Raw genomic sequence first — 19,372 nt, 5'->3', positions numbered from 1 at the left:
AATAACAATAACAATAATAATGATAATAATAATGATAATAATAACAATTATATATTGAAGGAATATAGAGATAATAAATGTAAACCAAGATTAGTTCATCTTTGGATTACTCTTCAACAATGTGCATCATCATATCAATCATTACAAACTACATTCTCAGATACAACTAATCATTTTGAACAATTGATCAAGTTGTTGATTGCTCAAGAACATACAATAAAGAAACCAATCAAAGATCAAATGTTTTGCATTCAATCAATCATCAATGATATCATCTCAGAGATAAATGATATAAATAATATAACAAACAACCAACTATTAATGTTGATGATGATGTACCTGTTGGGGATGAGAAGGACTTCACATCTGTCATCCAAACAATCACATCTAGCAAGTCGATTGAACAATTCATCAAGGAAACAACTCAAATGGAGTGTTAAGATGCTGGCGAAGATGTGCTCAAGGTTATGATTAATAATCATATAGAACTAGTTGGAAAGACACCATATGATGATTCTTCAACTTGGAAACATACATGCTTGGTCAATCTTGATTTATCAAAGTTCAATCAGATCAAGAGAGACATTGAGTCTTGTTTCAAACTCATTGAATATGCTCCAATTCTTAGAAGTGACCATACATCATTGGTTCCACCAAAGTTCAAAGGGCAAGTAATGTCATTGAGGATTGGACAGGAACTATCCTTATTCTCTCCTGCAAATTCTAAATGGTCGTCGTTGGGCAATCAGTGCATATATTATACAATGTCACATTATATATATGCCCGTTGACATATATATATGTTTGGTGGATGGGACTATCCCCAACATTACTATAGTTATTCATTTCGTGACAATCAAAGTTACAAAGCAGATATAATTGGAGTCAATGGAATCAATGTAAGCTATAGTTGTTTTGATGGCAAGAAACATATTTATCTCATTGGCAAAAAGTAGACTTGAACCAGACACATATCGTATTAATAGCCAGTGGACACAAAATGAGATATATATCCATGACTTTTCATTTAGACATTCGAATATATGCTATGATGGAGAAGACAAGGTTTATAATCTAATTCAAAAATCCTTAATAGCATATTCTCTTTCAAACAAACAACAAATTGTTCTTTCAAATAGTCCTTTAGATTATTCCCTTGGTTCTTTAGTATATGATCCATTATCTGGAAATCTTTATTTCCTTTGTGGCACTGGAAAGAACTATGAATATTCAATCTCCAAAGACACCTGGACACTGTTCAATGATGATGATCATATAGATGATAGAAGTGATTATATTTCATGTATGATTATAGATTGATAGATTGATTAGATCAATAAATTATTTTAGGATTCTTCTTGCCCTTGCCCTCATTCATTTGAATTTTGAACTTTAGTTTGTCATTCTTACTCATAACTTGTAATCACAAGAGATAATAATAATTAATATTAAGAACAATGACATCAAAAGTAAGTTGCTCTATACATACTAGTATGTCATCAGAGTTTATTTGTATGGATTGCAATTTGGTAGTATGTCCTGTATGTTTGGTAGAGAGTCATCAAGGTCATAAGTTGGATCATGTTGCAAGGATCAAACAGAGTATGGCACAAAGAGATTATCAATCATTGTGGTGTACACCAAGACTTGCACATCTATGGAGTACTCTTCAACAATGTACAAAGACCTATCAATCATTACAACAGACACATGCAGATATAACAGATCGATTTGAACAGTTGATCAAACTACTTGTCGCTCAAGAGCACAATGTGAAGAAACCGATCAATGATCAGATGTCAGTCATTCAATCAACCATCAACAACATACTCATTGAGATCAATCATCTCACTCAACTAATGAACAATCAACAACCAACAAGTGACGTCGTCGACCAGGTCAACCAATCAAAAGACTTTACTCAAGTGATCGAATCAGTCTCATCATGCACATCACTTGAACAGTTCATAACATCTACATCTAATGATCAACAACAACAACAACAACAGGGTATCAGTGATAATGAGCTGTTGACAATGATCAGTGGCCACATTGAACATATGCAACGTATGCCATATGACGATCAGTCCACTTGGAGACAAGCACATCTTATCAACTTTGATGCTGCACAGTACAATGACATCAAGAGACAGATAGAGTCATGTTTCCAACTCGTGGAGTTTACACCATTTCTTTGCAAAGACAGTGCTTTGGCGCCACCCGAGCTGGTTGGTCAAATCATTTCAATGGATGAGAATGAACTTTCATTCTTCTCACCAAAGACATCTACATGGACAACAGTTGATCACTTATTACCCATACAAGATCTAAATAATACAAATATCGTATATGCTCGTGGTAATATCTATGCGTTTGGTGGCATGGAGGCAAACAAATACATTCGCTACTCACTCAAGGACAAACAAAGGCACACTGGGGACATGGATGGAGTTGTCAGTGGAGGTAAATTTACCTATGTATGCTATGATGGGGACAAAAATATCTACCTCGTTGATGGAAGAGAGCCTCCCATAGCAGTGTTGACTGCTTTGACATTGAAACACAACAATTTAAACATGTTGGTGATCTCGCAGTTAGGTCATCCACATTCCTCATATTCCACAAGAGCTGCCTCTACACTCTTGTTGATGGCCGAAGAATCATATCCTTCAACATTGTGACACTGGTTAGCGAGCTCATTGTCGATAGGATTTACTTTGGCTCATGGGACTGCAGTCCTTATTGTTTCGATGGCATTGACTACCTTTACCTTCACCGAGATGACATCTTTCTCAGGATCAGTCTATCAAAGAAAGAGAGAACCAACCTGGCCTTATGTCCAGTATTAACCAAATCTTGTCAATTTGAATATGATCAATCAAATGGAACAATAATATTCATTTGTGGCACTGGAAAGAACCATCGATACTCAACACAAGACAACACATGGACACTCATCAATGATGATGATCATCATATAGATCGCAGACTCTATAAATCTTGTATTATTCGTTGATCCTCGGAAGGAGAATAAATTCATGATACCCTACCCTTGCCCTTACCCTCACCCTCGCCCTCAAACAGAGACTTGAGAATTGTGAAGACTTCATTTTGGATATGATTTCAAATTGAAGATAAAGAGATAAAGATAAAGAATGAATGGACAACAAGATGTATCAATGTTGCTAAGCAGGAAGATGCTGTTAGGCTGGACATTGTTGGATGTAGTATGTGCAAAGTGTCAGATTGTGCCATTGGTAGAGGATAAGAAGAATAATGTAGTTCAATGTGTCAACTGTAACAGAAGTCTAAAGAGAGATAAAGAAACTGGTGACTTGGTTGTAGTATCACAAGGTCCAACACAACAGCAACAACAACAACAACAACAGACAACGACAACAACATCATCTACTCAACAACAACAAAACGAGTTCATGCCTGGCTTGTTACGTACTCCTGCTCCCTCTGCAACACCAGCACAAGCTCAATTTACAACGACGACACCATCGACTCAACAGACTTCAAGTGTAATGCAACAGCATGACTTGGATATGGATGATGATGAGATTGAGGATGACTACTTTGACGACGATAAAGAGGCAACATGGACAGAGAGTGAACGTATTGCATTCGAGAAGAGGATGAAGAAGTCTGATGAAGTCAGTGCTATTATGGGTCAGAAGTTGCTCATGGGTTGGGCACTGTATGTATACATCCGTTCACAATAACGAGTGAGTGAATGATGATGACTAACATACCATTCAAACACTCACTTTTATAGTCTCGGAGATGAATGCCCCAACAATGAATGCTCCGGCACACCTTTGATGAGAGACAGAGAGAAGATGTATCACTGTGTATCTTGTGAAGCATCTGCAATGAGTGTCGAGCAAATGTTTAAGGCTGTTCAAACAAAGGAGATCAAGAAGCAACAAGACCAAGCACAATCACAGGCACAATCACAGATACAAGAGGTCACTCCAACAAAGGAACCAAAACTTAAGAGGCAAAAGAAGGTTGTTGATCCTGAACCAATGCAACTCCCAGCTCATCAACAACATGTTGTACCAGACAACTGCTGCAACACACTGGCTGGCGCATCTTCATCATCACCTCTGTCCACATCAACATCGTTGTCGACTACACCTCATAAGGCCACTACTGCTCCATTGGCGCCTGCTGCATCGACAAGACCAAACATCAACAACAACAATGTAGTCAAACGTATGGATACATCATCGTCATCGTCATCATCATCACATCAAGAGTTGAACGAGATGCCCGATGTAGTGGACAGGGCACTTCAAACATTGCTTCACAAACTGTCAGAGGCAGAGTCAAGACTTGCCAACAGCACCAGCATCAACGACACCAAGAACGACTGCTCATTGATCAAGGAATGCAGCCAAGCCATCGCCTCACTTCTCGAGCTCAAGAGACAACTGTCTTAGATAAAACACGCGCTGACTGACATGATGGTCACTCGAGTTTATTGTTCGTTCATTCATTCACTCATTCAATCACTCAATCAATCAATCTACTCTTGGTCACTGCCCAATGATGAGCCGACTGAGGGACTGGATGTTGGCGAGGGATCGATGCCTAGGGAGTTCGTGCTATTCAGCAGGTCTGTGTTGGTGTTGCCATCTCCAAGCAATGGCTGGGCTGTGCTTGATGTGTTGAGTGGAAGGGACAGGTCCATCTTCTCATTGTTTGATTCATCGTCCAGGACTTGCTTGTCACTGCCAATGTCATTGAGCTCCTTGTCCACCACCTCCTTGCCAACAATACTTCGCTTCTGTCCGTAAAAGACGTAGATGGCCAGTCCGATGATCAGCCACACGATCAGTCGCACCCATGTGCCCCAACTCAGTGAGATCATCAGGTACATGTTGACCCAGATTGAGAGCACGGGTAGGAATGGTACCAGGGGACACTTGAAGCCCAATGGCACATTGGTCTGGACCAAGAAGAACATGATCACACTAGGTATCAGTGCGAGCACTCCAAAGACGATGACCATCGCATAATGAATACCATAAGTATAGCTGGCGCCACATAGTGCTGAGCATATTGCAATAGCCATGCACAAGTACAATGGACGTTGCATCCATACAGGGAAGTCCTTTACAATCCATTTGGCTAAGAGTTGGGAGGGATGTCAGTTATCTGGCTCCATGTTTGTGATTGATTGAGTGATGGACGGACATACCATTCGATTGACTCTTGTGAGTGATTGTTGGATAACGCATGATTAGGACACAGGTGGCAACGAGAGAGAAGGAGAGCAGGGTGCCAATTGAGACCATGTCTGCTAGGATGTCGATTTCGACAAAGGCTGCGACAGCGGCAGCACACACTCCAGTGAATATTGTAGAGTTGAATGGTGTCTTGAAGCGAGGATGTATGTTTGAGAACCATTTTGGTAGCAATCCATCCCTGCTCAATGAGTAATATAATCTTGGCTGACTGATCAGACCAGACAGCTGTGCCGTGGTCAATCCAGCAAACGCTCCAATGCTAACAATAATCTGTGCCCACTTCAATCCAAAGTTTCCAAACGCTACTGACAGTGGCGCGTTGATGTCCCTGTGGAATGATTGATTGATTGATCGTGTGAGTGCGTGATTGATTCATTGAATGATTGAGATATAGTGCACTTACATCTGATTGTAGGGTACCATGAGTGTGATCACAACGCTCACTGCAAGGTAGAGTGCGGTGGAGATACCAAGGGAGCCAAGGATACCAATGGGAAGGTCGCGCTGTGGGTTCTTCACCTCCTCGGCAACATTACAAACTCCATCAAAGCCTAAATAGGCAAAGAATGTTATGGCCGCAGCACTCATTACACCTTTGGTGCCAAACGGTAGGAATGGTTCCCAGTTGTCCGTGTTGGTGTAGAATGATCCACAGATGATGACAAAGATCACAATGGCCACCTTGATCACCACGAATATCTTGTTGAATCTGGCGGACTCTTTCATGCCCAGTGCAATTATGATCGTCAGCAGTATGATGGAAAGGCAGGCAATGAGGTCGAATGAGAATCCATGGCCAAGGACATATGGCGCGAAGGGGTGTGGCAGTGTGCCTCCGGCCGCGTCAATGATTGATCCAAAGTACCCACTCCATCCTCTCGCCACAGTCGCGCTGGCAATCATGTACTCGAGTGTGAGGTCCCATCCAATGATCCAAGCGACAAGCTCGCCAACCACGATATAGGAGTAGGAGTATGTTGAACCTGAGCTGGGGACACGTGTGGCAAACTCTGCATACGACAGGCCAGACAGCGCGCATGCAAAACCTGAGATGAGGTAGGACAGGACGACGCCTGGTCCAGCTTTCTCCTTGGCGGCGACACCTGTCAACACGAATATACCCGAACCAATGATTGATCCAACGCCAAATGCCAACAGATCAAACACTGTCAGACACTTTTTCAGTTTGGGTTCGCCATTTGCGTCTGTAGTCTCGTCCATCTCGCGTTTCAATGACTCCATTGATTTCTTTCTTGTGGCCAATTGGCCAAAGGTCATAATGCCCTCTTTGACATTGGTACCAGCTGTCATCTGTTTGAATTAATGTTTCCAAGGTTTTAGTAAACTTGGTCAATATATGTGTGTGGTAGTTGGAAGTTGGAAGTTGGATAATGGATAATGGAAGTGTGGAGTTTGGATAATGATTGAATAATAATGGAGTTGATCCAAGTGATCTCAATATTATGTTCTAACAAATATGTGATTGATGATGAATGTGGATGAGTGAATGGAGGATGGATTGAGCATTAGCCAGACCATGCTAGTCAACTCTTGACTGGTTTAGCACTCTTTGTTGTAGGTTGGAGATTGTGGTGCATTGAATTGAGGAGTGAGGGGTGCATTGTATTACATAGAGGACATTCAAATGTTAACATTCATCCATCAAATAGATATGATAAAGTTAATGGACCTTGTGAACATGTAAGGGTAAGCATTGGTAAGTGGTGTGGTGTGGTGGATGTGGAATGTAGTCTGATGAGCGATATTCGATAAATGATTGATCGACCACTCACACTCGCCACACACACACTGATCACACACCTAATAACCTTCCAATCATGTCAAGGTATGATTGATTGATTGATTGTGGATGGATGGATGGATTGATGGATTGTTGCTAATACCAATGATTGAATGAACAGACACATACAGCATTGTCTAAACCTTGTGTGAATGCATAAGTTGTTGATGAGTCCAACATGTCCCCATCACTATATAATCCAGATGATGAAGTCCCATCGTCCCCTGATCGTTCCTGTAACTGATCATCTGATAACAATGACCTTTTCATTGTTTTACTATATTATATATATGTTGTTATATGAAGATATAAATAATAATAATACCAAGATGATTGAGTGATCAATGATTGAATGAGTGAATGATTGAACGATGCATGATCAATTTATATGGGTGCCGGTTCGTGTATGTGCATTGGATGGTTTGCAAAGGGAACACAACAACCCTTGTGATCAATGAAAAAACGACTTCGTTTTTGTGGCACCACTCCTTTTTTGATCAGGTGATCGTTCGCGTGATCGATTGGATGTGTGGGGCTTGGTTGTGTGGTCCCTTTTCTGTGGTGGGCTACAGAGTGTAGTTCATTGGATTGATGTGAGATTGGGACCCATGCCATGATTGATTGGTTGAGAGATGGTGTGTCCTCGCGACATTAATGGTTAACCATTAACCAAAGGCAAGCTTCTTCCTGCCTCTCAGACGAACTAAAAGTAGTGAGGAGGGATGGTTAGTCGATGTTTGGACGTGACCTGGAGAGGACCTGGACGATGCTCACCTTGGTCCAGTTTGTCAAGTATCTGTTTGGTCTTGTTTGAATAGCTTGCATAGCCTTCGAGCACACTGGAGAACAATGATTCAGAGTCTGGATGAGTACTTATGAACGCACGCTCCAACACAAACAAGTCCACAGCCTTGTCCTCCTGCATCGTTGACACATAGCTCAATCCAAAGTCTATGAATACCAGATTGCTATCCTCTCCACTACCATTGCGTAGTAATATATTTGATGTTGTCAAGTCACCATGTATCACATTATTATCATGCATCTTTGCAACCAATCTACCAATGTCACGACATATCGATGTGATGATGGTAGAAGTTGATGATGATGTCAGAGCTGAAGTTGGCTTGTTATCCCAAAGGTATTGCTTGACGGTCTGACCATCGACATACTCCATATATATACGATTGCTAACAGTATCAATAAAGTATAGTGTTGGCACTGGTATCTGATGACGACGACACTTATTAATGTTGCGCACCTCCATCAACAATCTCTTTGCCTGTATCTTTGCGTCCAATAACTGATGTCTATACTTCTTTACGAATCTCTCTTTGACAATACATTCCATTCCATTTAGTATATATCTATATGTTTTCTACATTCATTCATCGTGTCAGTCATTCAGTCGTCATTGTCGAGTTGCGTGTTTACTTACAGCCTCTGCACCTTGTGATAAGAGTACTGCGCCGATATCTGTCATTTCTTTTATACATGTTATAGTTGTTGTAGATGTCTGTGTCTGTGTCTGTGTTGATTCGACAGACATTGTATTATTGTTGTTGTCTAGTACTTCAGTCATATTGTATTGTTTGATTGAATGGTTGATTGAATGAATGAGAGAATGAATGAATGTGTTCGACTTTGAATTTGAAAGAAGAGAAGTGGAGTGTGTGATGTTCAGATAAAGTTGGACTTTTCGCGATAATGTGGATAGACCACCAACCAGCTCACACTCTCTTGGATTTGATTGGTGATGGATCATTCAAACAACAATGGTCTCTCGTGTAGTACTTTAGGAAGAGGATAATGGGGAGTGATGAATGAAATATCCAACGAATAAATACCATCGGTGTAACATTTATGTCGTGGTAGTCTGTCCAATCAAATATCATCATTATCATTATTTCTAATTATTATTAAGTCTGACTTTAACAAAGAAGAAAGATGATTCTTTGTGTAAGTTCATCAATATCCACATGTTCACATTTACCCTCTCAACTTCATCCTACTACTACACACAACTATTACTTTATCAACATAGACAACCAACAATGCTAATGGTATGTTCAAACTTCAATCAATCAATCAACAAAAGTCAATTGTGTGGACTCTTAAGCCTCACTCATCCATCTAAATAACAATATATATTTGATTATCATTAAGTGAATTGGACACTCAATCCAACTTCAATCAATCAATGATTGGTCCCTTCAAATGATGATTCTGTCTCTCACCAATCCGCCAACCTTGTCCCATACCCCCCAATGATCATGGACATGCATTCCCCCACCATAACCACACACACTCTCCATCACTCTCAGTCACATAACCTTTGTTTGTTCCCTCCTAACCTATTTATGTGTGATTGATTGATTCCCGATCACACTCACCACCCTTTCATGCAATCATTCACATTCATTCTCACCCAACAACCAACATCCATCTATTTTTTAAATTTTTGATTCAAACAGCAACAACAGTCCATTTGCAAACAAACAAATGCATCCATTCTCTCTACCCCAATAATATCAATTACTATTACTTCTTACGACTACTGTTACTACTACTACTACTACACAATCACATATATATATAACATATATCAAACAACATACAGTTAGTTTAGCGAACGAAGTAATCAAACATATCAATCAATCAATCATTTCATTCATTCATTCAATCATATATATTTATAAGTCAATGCTATAATGGCACATGTTGACGATGATGAGGATTGGGATGCAGAGTTTGGAGTTGAACCAAACATTAACTTGTCATTACAGAGGAAGCTGACAACAGGTGTACTATCAAAGAAGAAGTCCTCCAATCAATTGTCTCCTCCAACATCCCCCTCGACCAAAGGTCAACAGCAACAACAGCAACAACAGCAACAACAACAGCAACAATCAATTGGTAGTATTAACAGCAGTAGCAGCACAACAACAACAACAAGTAATATCAACAACAATAACAACAACAATAACAACAGTAGAAGTAGCAGCACGAGTAGTACACCAGCATTGAGTAGTGCATCAAGTAAGATTGCAACACCAAATGGCAAGACTACAATGACACAACAACAGCAACAGCAACAACAACAACAACAACAGAAGAAACAGCAACAGGATGAGGATGACCCATTTGGCGATGACGACGATGATGATGACGATTGGGCCAAATCACCATCGCCATCAAAGTCAATATTGGAGAATAGGAAGGAGGACTCGGACGAAGAGGATTGGGACGCGGACTTTGGCGGCTCGTCGTCGCCAGTGAGCCTGGCTGCGCAGCTGGCCAGCGGCACCACGTCGACGTCGTCCTCGTCGCTGCTCCAGCAGCCCCAGATGAAGATTCTGGGTATCCGTGCCGACCCCTCGGCCAAGGCCGACTGGGACGACGACTTTGTCTTTAACGACAGCTCTGAATCCGAGTCCAACAGCAAGTCCATACTCACACCAGCTAGCAACCTCCTCTCACGTGTACGATCAATGCCACCCTCCGCCATCACAACAGACAACAAGCTGCCAAGTACAGTGTCAGAGTTATTGTCAATATTGAATTGTATGTTTGGAATCATCCCACCTGATCATGCGCGACCAGTCCACTGACCACGCACGCAATCATCGATCGATCGATCAATCACATATATAGTCGGAATTGATGTAGATTTAAGCGATAAACGTATTACCGAGTCAAAGACACCACCTCTAAATGGACTAAAGCTTGTGCCAGGTATGCATTGGCTCGAAGGCCTCAAGGCCCTTTGGACCCTGGCCTCACTCACTGACCCTCTCTCCACCCCCTCTCCCCATCACATCACTACAACAACAACAGAGACAGACATGAAGAGGAAGATAGAGAATCAGAGTCAACAGATTGAGAAGGCATCATTGAATGAGAGCAAGTCAAAGTTGGAATTGTCAAAGCTTTATTATGAGTTGGGCGTGTTGTATTCGTCCAATCAACAGACGATACTGGCATCCAATCAGCTGAGCATGGCCAACAAGATCTATCAAGAGTACAGGGACGACTTTGACACGCCGATCGACCAGGACAACAGCGACTACGAGGTCAACCTCTACTTCCACCTGGGCATCACGTCCAAGGCCATGGCAAACATCTTCAACACGACCGAGTACCTCAAGAAGGCGCTGGACACTAGCGCCACGGACCTCAAGCGATTCGCCGCGATGCACCAGAAGATCAGCATGGAGCTGGGCCTCTGCTACATGACCACCGAGACCCCGCTGTACGCCACGCGCTACTTTGAGAGCGTCATTCGGTCGGTCGTGCGCAACTGCTCGCAGCAGCACATTCACAACAAGGACTGCCCCAACCTCGACATTGCCGCGATCAAGGACTATGCCCTGCTGGCCAACGGCTGTCTACAGATGTCCAAGACACTCAAGATACTGAATGAGTTTGACCTGTCGATCCAGTTCCTCAAGCGAGCATACGCAGCACTCAAGAAGACCAACACTTTGGATCGCGCTCTCGAGAATGAGTGCATACTGTTGTACGGCGAATTGAATCGCGTACTGACGGGCATGCGCGCGTCCGTCCTGCTGTCCCCTTCGAGCAACAACAATAACAGCACGACAACAGAGGATAATGCGACAGCTAAGGATCACGAGTCGGATGCTGAGGATTGGGACGCCGAGCTGGGCCTCGAGTCCGAGGAGGACAGTCGTCCAGTGCTCCAGCTGACGGGCCAGGCCCCGTCGGTTGCCACCAAGGACAGGATGCCTGCGCACTACAAGCTCATCGACACAATCAACAATCAGAACTTTGAGATTGTCAAGTATCCAAAGCCTTCGTATCTCTACACGATGACGACACCAGAGGGCCATCCATTCATGCACGAGGAGGCCCTATCCAAGTGGCTGGCGAGCCTGATGGTCAAGCATCTCACGGGCGAGGACCGTGCACTGCGAGTCATCCCACAAAAGTCCATCATCGAGGAGCTGCGCAACGACTTCATTCTCGAGTCGTCCAAGTACAAGAAGAACACAAAGAAGTGGGCACAGATGAATCTGGAGTTCTGCTACACGCTGCACATCTTTGGCTACGACGAGCAGTGCTGGGACACGATCCACGCCTTCTTCCTCGACCTGAGGGACAGCGGCACCGCGTCGCCACTGTCTTCCTCGCGCGGACGATGGTCCAGCAACGCAACACCTCAGGCCCCGATCAACAACAAGAACAGACTGTCAATGGAGATGGACGAGAAGGACACGACCTATCACTACGCGCTCCAGATGCTCTATCTGGCCGCCAAGATGTGGAAGCCCGAGGAGGACTCGTCGTTCAAGCACATGTTCCAGGGCCTCAAGAACATCTCGGTCACCAACTCACTGCTGGTCGACCTGCTCGTGGCCGAGACGTACTCTCACCACCTGCATCACAAGTCTCGCGACAATGACAGCGACAATGAGAGCAACAGCGACAACGACACCAATGACAATAGCAACGATTCGGACGAGGAGCCCGAGCTGAGGACGCGTCCCGACGAGTTCCTCGGCAACGAGGAGGAGAAGATCAACCCCCTAAACATATTCCTGCGCGTCTACCAACAATGTCGACTCAGACAACAGCAGGACAACGCACAACTCAATGTCAACAGCAACAGCAACAACAACAAACCATCGCCCAAGGACTACCTCGAGATTGGCATCAAGAACGCGATGGTGCGCGCATTGATCGACATTCACTTCCACCTCAATGGTATCTCGCCGCTGACGACGCGACGTTTAGGCGACCCATACACAGATGTCAATGTGAACGCGCAGATGACAGAGCTGCTGGACGCGAACCTGCGCACCAAGCTGCTGAGCGACCTCTACGCAGACATGCCCGCCACCTTCCTCAAGGCCAAGGCGGCGTACGCGCTCGGCCTGAATGCCGTGGACGTTGGCGACCTGGTGCTCGCTGAGAAGCTGTTCTTTGAGTGCCTGTACATTATCGACAAGTGCCGCCAGCCCGTCGTGGCCYKSCCGCTCGTGCTCTCGGAGCTGGCGGCCAACGCCTCGATCGGGTACGCGGGCGTGCTGCTCGACAACTTCAAGTACCAGTACGCCATCGTCAGCTTTGACAACGCACTGCTCAACTACAACATCCGCAAGAAGTACCGCGAGTACAATGCACTACTGCGTCGCGTGGCCGCACTGGCGCGTGAGAACGACGACATCAACTCGGCCATCTATTATTACAAACAGATATTGAACAACTACCTGGAGGACGACCCGCAGTCCAAGACCAACGAGATCATCTACATTTGCGACGTCATCAGCACGCTGTACTGGGAGAAGGGCTCGTACAAGCCCTCGGAGGAGTACCTCAAGGTGGTGTTCTTCATCCTGCAAAAGTCCAGCAAGGCCCTGCCTGACGCGCCACCCGCCACCGGCGCTGGCGGAGGCAAGGCCGGCACGCACACGCACTTTGACTCGCCCAAGTTCGACAACCCCATATTCTTCCAGCTGCAGATGAAGCTGGCCAACCTCTACCTGGAAAGCTACCACTTTGAGAAGGGCCTGGAGCTGCTAATCACGATGCGCAAGCACCAGCTGCCGCATGGCAAGCTCAACTCGGTGCTGCTGCTGCTGGCCAAAGCCTTCACCAAGATGGAGTGGTTCGACGAGTGCACCTCCACGCTCAGCCAGCTCGAGAACGAAGACCTGTATGTCAGTCACGCGCAGGTCAAGAACGTACTCAAGGTGTCCGTTCCGCCAGCCATCCGTGGCTCGGGCGGCAGCGGCAGCAAGAACGAGCGCAACCTCAAGTACTGGGAGCTGAACTGCCTGAACTACCTGCACAGCAACAAGTTCCAGGAGGCCCTCATCTGCATTGAGTGCGCGCTAGAGACCTGTCCGGTCAGTTCACTCAACGCTCGCGGCCAGTACTTCTACGTGCGTGGCAAGATCTTCCAGAAGCTCGTGTCATTCTCCAACGCCACATTGATCGTCTTCCCCACGACCCTGAAGCCAACGGGCGAGGACTGGCGCGACTTTGTCGACCTGTCGCCACCCACCACATTCACGTGCACGGGTGATCTGATCCAAGAGGGCGTGGCAAGCTTCAAGCGCGCCTACAGCTACTTCAAGTCTATTGGCAACGACGTCAAGATCCAAAAGACAGTGAGTCGCATCGCAGAGATCTACCTGGATCGTGTGTTTGGCCCAGTCGCACTCCTTCACTACCCCTTTGACGATGTGGCACGTCTGCCCAGCTTCCAGCCCAGCCGATTCTTACAGCGCGACATTGACCTGAGTCAACAAGACGACAAGAGCAAACAGCGCAAGCAACGCAAGGATAACGAGACGATGCGTCCGCCCAGCGTGACGCCCGCGCCAGTCGCCGAGTTCTACATCTCTTTCGAGTTGATTGAGAACCCTGCCAAACTAGCGATGGACATCAACGTGGACACATTCAACATCCTGCAGCTGTTACGCAACTACATGAACATGGCCGAGTTGCGATTCCTTCAAGGCGACCGCGATCTCGCCATCTCATACTGGACCGAGGCCAAGAATCTCTACTTCACGCTCTTCTGCGATGGCCCACATTTGATTGGCAAGAACGCGCCACTGCAGTTCCTCAAGAAAGTGTACACGACATGCAAGCGAATGATACGCTTCCTCTTTGCCTTTGACCACGACTTTATCAACAAGAACTTGATCCTGATTGACAGCTACCTGACGCTCGAGTTGGACATTGCCCAGGCCAAGAAGCGCCAGATCGACTTCAACAAGCCCATGTCATATGATGCCAACCCCATGATTGGCAAGATCTACTTGCCCTACCTCGGCAAGTCATTGACGATGGGCAAGAACTCAAAGAAGCTGCAGGCATCATTCACTCAATCACCAGTGCGCAACACTCCAGCAGCAGCAGCAGCCGTCGCCGCAACATCTGGGGCAAGCGCAACCAATGTATCATCACTCACGTTCACAGAGAAGACACGCGACGAGGAGAAGGTCGTCAACACAGGCGATGAAGTGGGCGAGAAGATATGGGGCTCACTGCACGCGATAAAGAATGAGATCAGGAAGTACTCGATTGGCAAGCTGACGCAGGAAGAGCTGTCAACGCGCGCCAAGGTTACCATCAAGCAGATTCTAAAGATCCAGAACTCGTACAAGAATCACTTGGCCAACCAGCAGCAGCAACAGTTGTCGGCGTCGGGTCCCGTCATGCACAGCCCGCTCACCAGCTCCAACAGCATGGCGTCACTGTTCCGCAGCCAGACCAAGACCAACCTGCTGTCGGACTCGCCAAGTAGCAGTGGCCGCACGCGAACTCCATCCAACGCTGGCGTAGGCAGCACGCCCGCTGGCAGCGTACGCAACATGTCCACCAAGTACGAGGAGCTGTCATTCAATGCCACGCAGGCAAAGATCAATGCAACTCTCCAGAAGCTGGTCTACTCGCTACAAGTCGACAACTACTTTATCCATTATGTGCCCAGCTCGGGTCGCAAGCGCTTCAACCGTATTGGAGGTGTCGACGAGCTCACTCCCATGCCACCACCCACTCACATGCTGTACCTGGAGATCTACCTGCTGTCCAACGCCAATGAGAAGGTATCATTCGTGGTCAGCCCGTTGATCACACTCGAGAAGATCCTGATGTTCCTGTGCAACAAGCCATACTGGGCCGTCGACAGCAACGATACCAAGAAGAAGGGATTCTTTGGATCATTCAGCCGCACGACCAACAACTCAATGAAGTCTGTGCCCAAGTTCATTGAGAAGACGGCCAACTTCCACAGCGAGCTCGTTGCCTTCCTCAACTCGACGATCGGGCCTCCAGGCACCGAGGAGATCCACGGCTCGGACTCGCCGCCCATGGAGCGCGCAATCGACCGCTCGGCAGAGCACCACCACTTGCACCACCCGCTGACGCCGGTGCTGCACTCCACGTCGCCACCCAACAGCGCTGTCCACCACCAGCACATTAGCACGCATCCCAACCTCCCGACAATCAGCGTCACACAGGCCAACAACCCCAACGACGTGCACGGTCGTTCAATGAGCGTGGGCTCAGGACCGCGTAAGATATACACCAACCAGCAGCTGTCACTCATCTCCCTGGTCAAGCGCATGATCAAGAGCGACGACCCTGCCTACTCCAAGGCCTACGTCTCATTCGACCAACTGTCCTACCAGATCTGCAAGGTGTTCTCGCATCGCGAGATGCGTGAATGCTCTGAGCAGAACCCGCTGCAGCTGTCGCTGTTTGTCAACAGTAGCGATGAGAAGAAGAGTGCGACTTCCCTCGATGCCGCCATGGACAAGACCCACGACCAGGCCATCACATTCACGCCTGAGATCCTCTCGACGTTCCTGCCACTGCTCAGTCTGACGCCCCTCAAGGATGTGGCACAGGAGGAGATGGATCGCAAGAAGATCATCACCGACCTCAAGCACACAACCTTTGCCTCGCTGTTTGAGATCCTGCCATCGTCATCCGACAAGCATGACGCACAGTCCAAGCCATCAGCCAGTGCCGCTGCCCTCAAGAAGGCAAGCAAATCATTCGTATTCTTTGGTTCCAAAACCGACATGGTGTCAAGTCTACCCGCGACAAACATATCCACGACTCCATTGGTATGTGTCTCCTAGCCATTCAATCAGCGCATCCATATCCTAACCCTCACTCCGCCACATTTGTAGATATTCATCTGCTCAAAGAGCTTACAGGTATTCCCTTGGGAACTGATCATCCCCGACTTTATGGTCAGGTACTTGACGCTGTTCGACTTGTTGAAGACCAACTACATTGATACGAATGAGGCAGAGAAGAATGATATTGGCACGATACCAATGTTTGTCAGTTGTTGTAACACCGCCATCGATAAGGCGCACTACACTGACGCACTCAAGAAGGATCACTTGGTCAAGACAGTCCTACACAACATATACACGACACTGTCTGTGCCATCCAGTCGCTCACTGTCCAACGAGAACATGCCATTCCTCTCGCCACTGATCAAGCTAGGCGTGAAGCCCAGCGTGGCCAAGAAGAAGAACAAGTACTACGACTTTGTCGACCTGTCCACGACCAAGACATCGGACGTCGTCTCGTACCTGGAACACTTTGACGAGGGCATCCACTTCCCCGTGCTCGTCTTCACCTACAACGACCTGGCCGACCTCACGCACTACACACTGTACATGCTGCGAACCAAGCCAATGTGCAACGTACTGTTCATCCCGTGCTCCAAGCAGAAGGAGATCATGAGCAAGCTGTCCAAGATCTACGACGTGTACTCGAAGCAACACATCAAGAACAACACAGTGGTCACACGTAAGGAGCGCTACCAATTCCTGATCTCATCGATCCAGAGCCTCAAAGAGGAGTTCTATGTGCCCATCGCGCTCTTCAATCCGACATTCTTTGTAAATAGCTCCTAATACTACTTACTAATACAAGTAGTAGTAGTATTAGATGCGCATTCCATCCCATTCATTTCATTCAATCGTCTCTGTCTGTCTATCTGTTCATTCTGTTGCTATCCTGTGAGCCTGAGCTACCTGATTGAGGGATTTAATGATTGAAGTTGTTTGAGGGAGAGGAGAGGGCTGGGGCAGAGGCGAGGTGGAGGCGGATGGCCACACCAGGCCACGCCACGCCACACCAATAGGGAGTCGCGTCGCGATGATGATTACATCTGGATGAAGAGTGTGGATTCGTTGTCCTTGATCCATTGCAGTAGTGCAGAGAAGGATTCAAAGACGTTCTGCTTGGTCTCCAGCGGACTGAATGTTGCGTAGAGCTCGTGCGAGCTGGCCACGGCGACGATGACGGTCTCGTGCTGGCTGGTGTGATAGAAGTACTTGTGCGGCTTGGTGCTGCTGTTGTTGACTCGGTTGGTGATGTGCTGGTATAAGCGGAACAGTCGTTTCTTTTCCTGCTTCTGGATGTAGGGCGCCGTCAACATTGGTGACGTTGTGAACTGAGTCGATCGTGATTTATACATAAAGTGCAACAAGTGCGGCACCTCTGTCTGCTGCACCGTATAATGATGGCTCAATACTGCCTTGCTTATTTCCTCGACCAAGTTTCTTGATTCAAGTTCCTATGTTTGTGATTGATTGATTGATTGGGTCAGTGAGTGTGATCAATCAATCGCCAGCAAGACGATAGGCAACCGACATACCTTGACTATTGCATTCTTTGATGAGCTGAGATTGTAAAAGGCCTCTGCTTGGGCAGAGAAGAGAAGTAGACAAACGTCTGGTGTAATATAGCAAATGTAAAGATGGAGGAATCCAGAGTCATTGAAGTTGGGCAGACAGATAGGTATCCATGACTCTGACTCTCTGAATGACGATGTCGATGATACAAAGTTCATCAATATATGTATATCCTGTGGCTTCAATGAATACTTCTTCTGTTTAACTATACTGATCAGTTTGTTACCTGATACAAGTAATGCGAACCTGTTGTAGTAAGTATATCGGGTTAGCACTTGGCGTGGAATGGAATGGTTCCAAGACGGAGAAGGAATGATACATTACAATACATTCTCATGCTTGTTACTTTGGATGATGGTAGTGATTTCGTTTCTGGTGTTACAGTTGAGTCGAAGGCAATTTACAGAGTTGAGCAGCGTTGCTGTATCGTTGTCGATCATCTTGATCAGATTGTCCAAGAACTTGTCGGTACCTAAGTAGTGCAGTGCAGTGTAAGTGATCTCTCGGATTGATTGAATGATTGATCATCAACATACCTCCTAGAAGATCACGCAAGTCATACTTGGCATCGAATACAGCTTTGATATTTGATTGAGTTAGGAGTGAGACGATGAGTGCATGGATGTAGTCTAGTTGACCTTGGATGATCTTGGGTGGCTCGCTCGTCTGATAGATGCTGACCAGTACCAGAGGGTATCGATTGAGGAAGACAAAGCTAAAGTCGCCAGCGGTGATGAAGCGCAGATCGTCGTTCTGTGCCTCGACGAACGATGTCATTGCACTGAGTGTCGCCATGAATGTGTTGAGCTGGACCTCATCTCCGTAGCGTGAGTAGATTGGCTTGCCCGATGCCGAGAAGATAAAGAAATGCTTCTTGTGCAGGAACCAATTTGGTGTGGACGAGTCCTCGTGTGCGTACTTCTTCACCAACACTGGATGATCTATACCAGCCAGTGTAGTCTCATCAATAGTCGATGGTGGTGATATAATCAATGTATCGCTTGCTGCATCATCAATCACTTCGCCATTATTATTATTGTTAACTGTTGTTGTAGTGCCATCACTACTATTGACAATATCTGTCATTATTTTATATATATATATGTTATCTA

At 46.1% G+C, this 19,372-nt stretch overlaps 5 protein-coding genes across 5 annotated transcripts; 2 read left to right on the top strand and 3 right to left on the bottom strand.

Annotated features, from left to right (window-relative positions):
- Window positions 1–3,155: 3,155 nt before the first annotated feature.
- On the top strand, window positions 3,156–4,451 carry SAMD00019534_084430 (hypothetical protein; the record flags this gene model as incomplete). The annotated part of the gene is made up of 2 exons (XM_012896334.1): window positions 3,156–3,703; window positions 3,782–4,451. 2 exons carry the CDS (start codon window positions 3,156–3,158, stop codon window positions 4,449–4,451), a joined length of 1,218 nt encoding a protein of 405 aa, XP_012751788.1.
- Window positions 4,452–4,537: 86 nt separating this feature from the next.
- On the bottom strand, window positions 4,538–6,572 carry SAMD00019534_084420 (hypothetical protein; the record flags this gene model as incomplete). The annotated part of the gene is made up of 3 exons (XM_012896333.1): window positions 4,538–5,142; window positions 5,213–5,589; window positions 5,665–6,572. The coding sequence occupies 3 exons, from the start codon at window positions 6,570–6,572 to the stop codon at window positions 4,538–4,540; spliced, it is 1,890 nt and encodes a 629-aa protein (XP_012751787.1).
- Window positions 6,573–7,727: 1,155 nt separating this feature from the next.
- On the bottom strand, window positions 7,728–8,659 carry SAMD00019534_084410 (hypothetical protein; the record flags this gene model as incomplete). The annotated part of the gene is made up of 3 exons (XM_012896332.1): window positions 7,728–7,765; window positions 7,837–8,440; window positions 8,501–8,659. Coding segments are annotated over 3 exons (801 nt in total), but the record flags the coding sequence as incomplete, so codon positions are not given.
- A 1,114-nt stretch (window positions 8,660–9,773) lies between these two features.
- Window positions 9,774–17,477, top strand: SAMD00019534_084400 (hypothetical protein; the record flags this gene model as incomplete). The annotated part of the gene is made up of 5 exons (XM_012896331.1): window positions 9,774–10,626; window positions 10,717–10,797; window positions 10,900–13,018; window positions 13,151–16,670; window positions 16,737–17,477. The coding sequence occupies 5 exons, from the start codon at window positions 9,774–9,776 to the stop codon at window positions 17,475–17,477; spliced, it is 7,314 nt and encodes a 2,437-aa protein (XP_012751785.1).
- Window positions 17,478–17,731: 254 nt separating this feature from the next.
- On the bottom strand, window positions 17,732–19,346 carry SAMD00019534_084390 (hypothetical protein; the record flags this gene model as incomplete). Its single annotated transcript, XM_012896330.1, has 4 exons — window positions 17,732–18,142; window positions 18,224–18,506; window positions 18,585–18,732; window positions 18,797–19,346. Coding segments are annotated over 4 exons (1,392 nt in total), but the record flags the coding sequence as incomplete, so codon positions are not given.
- Window positions 19,347–19,372: the final 26 nt, after the last annotated feature.

The sequence above is a fragment of the Acytostelium subglobosum genome (assembly GCF_000787575.1).
Source record: "Acytostelium subglobosum LB1 DNA, scaffold: scaffold18, whole genome shotgun sequence".
Taxonomy (NCBI): Eukaryota; Evosea; class Eumycetozoa; order Acytosteliales; family Acytosteliaceae; genus Acytostelium; species Acytostelium subglobosum.
Note: the sequence above shows the minus strand (reverse complement) of the source record. Positions and strands in the feature narration are given on the sequence as shown.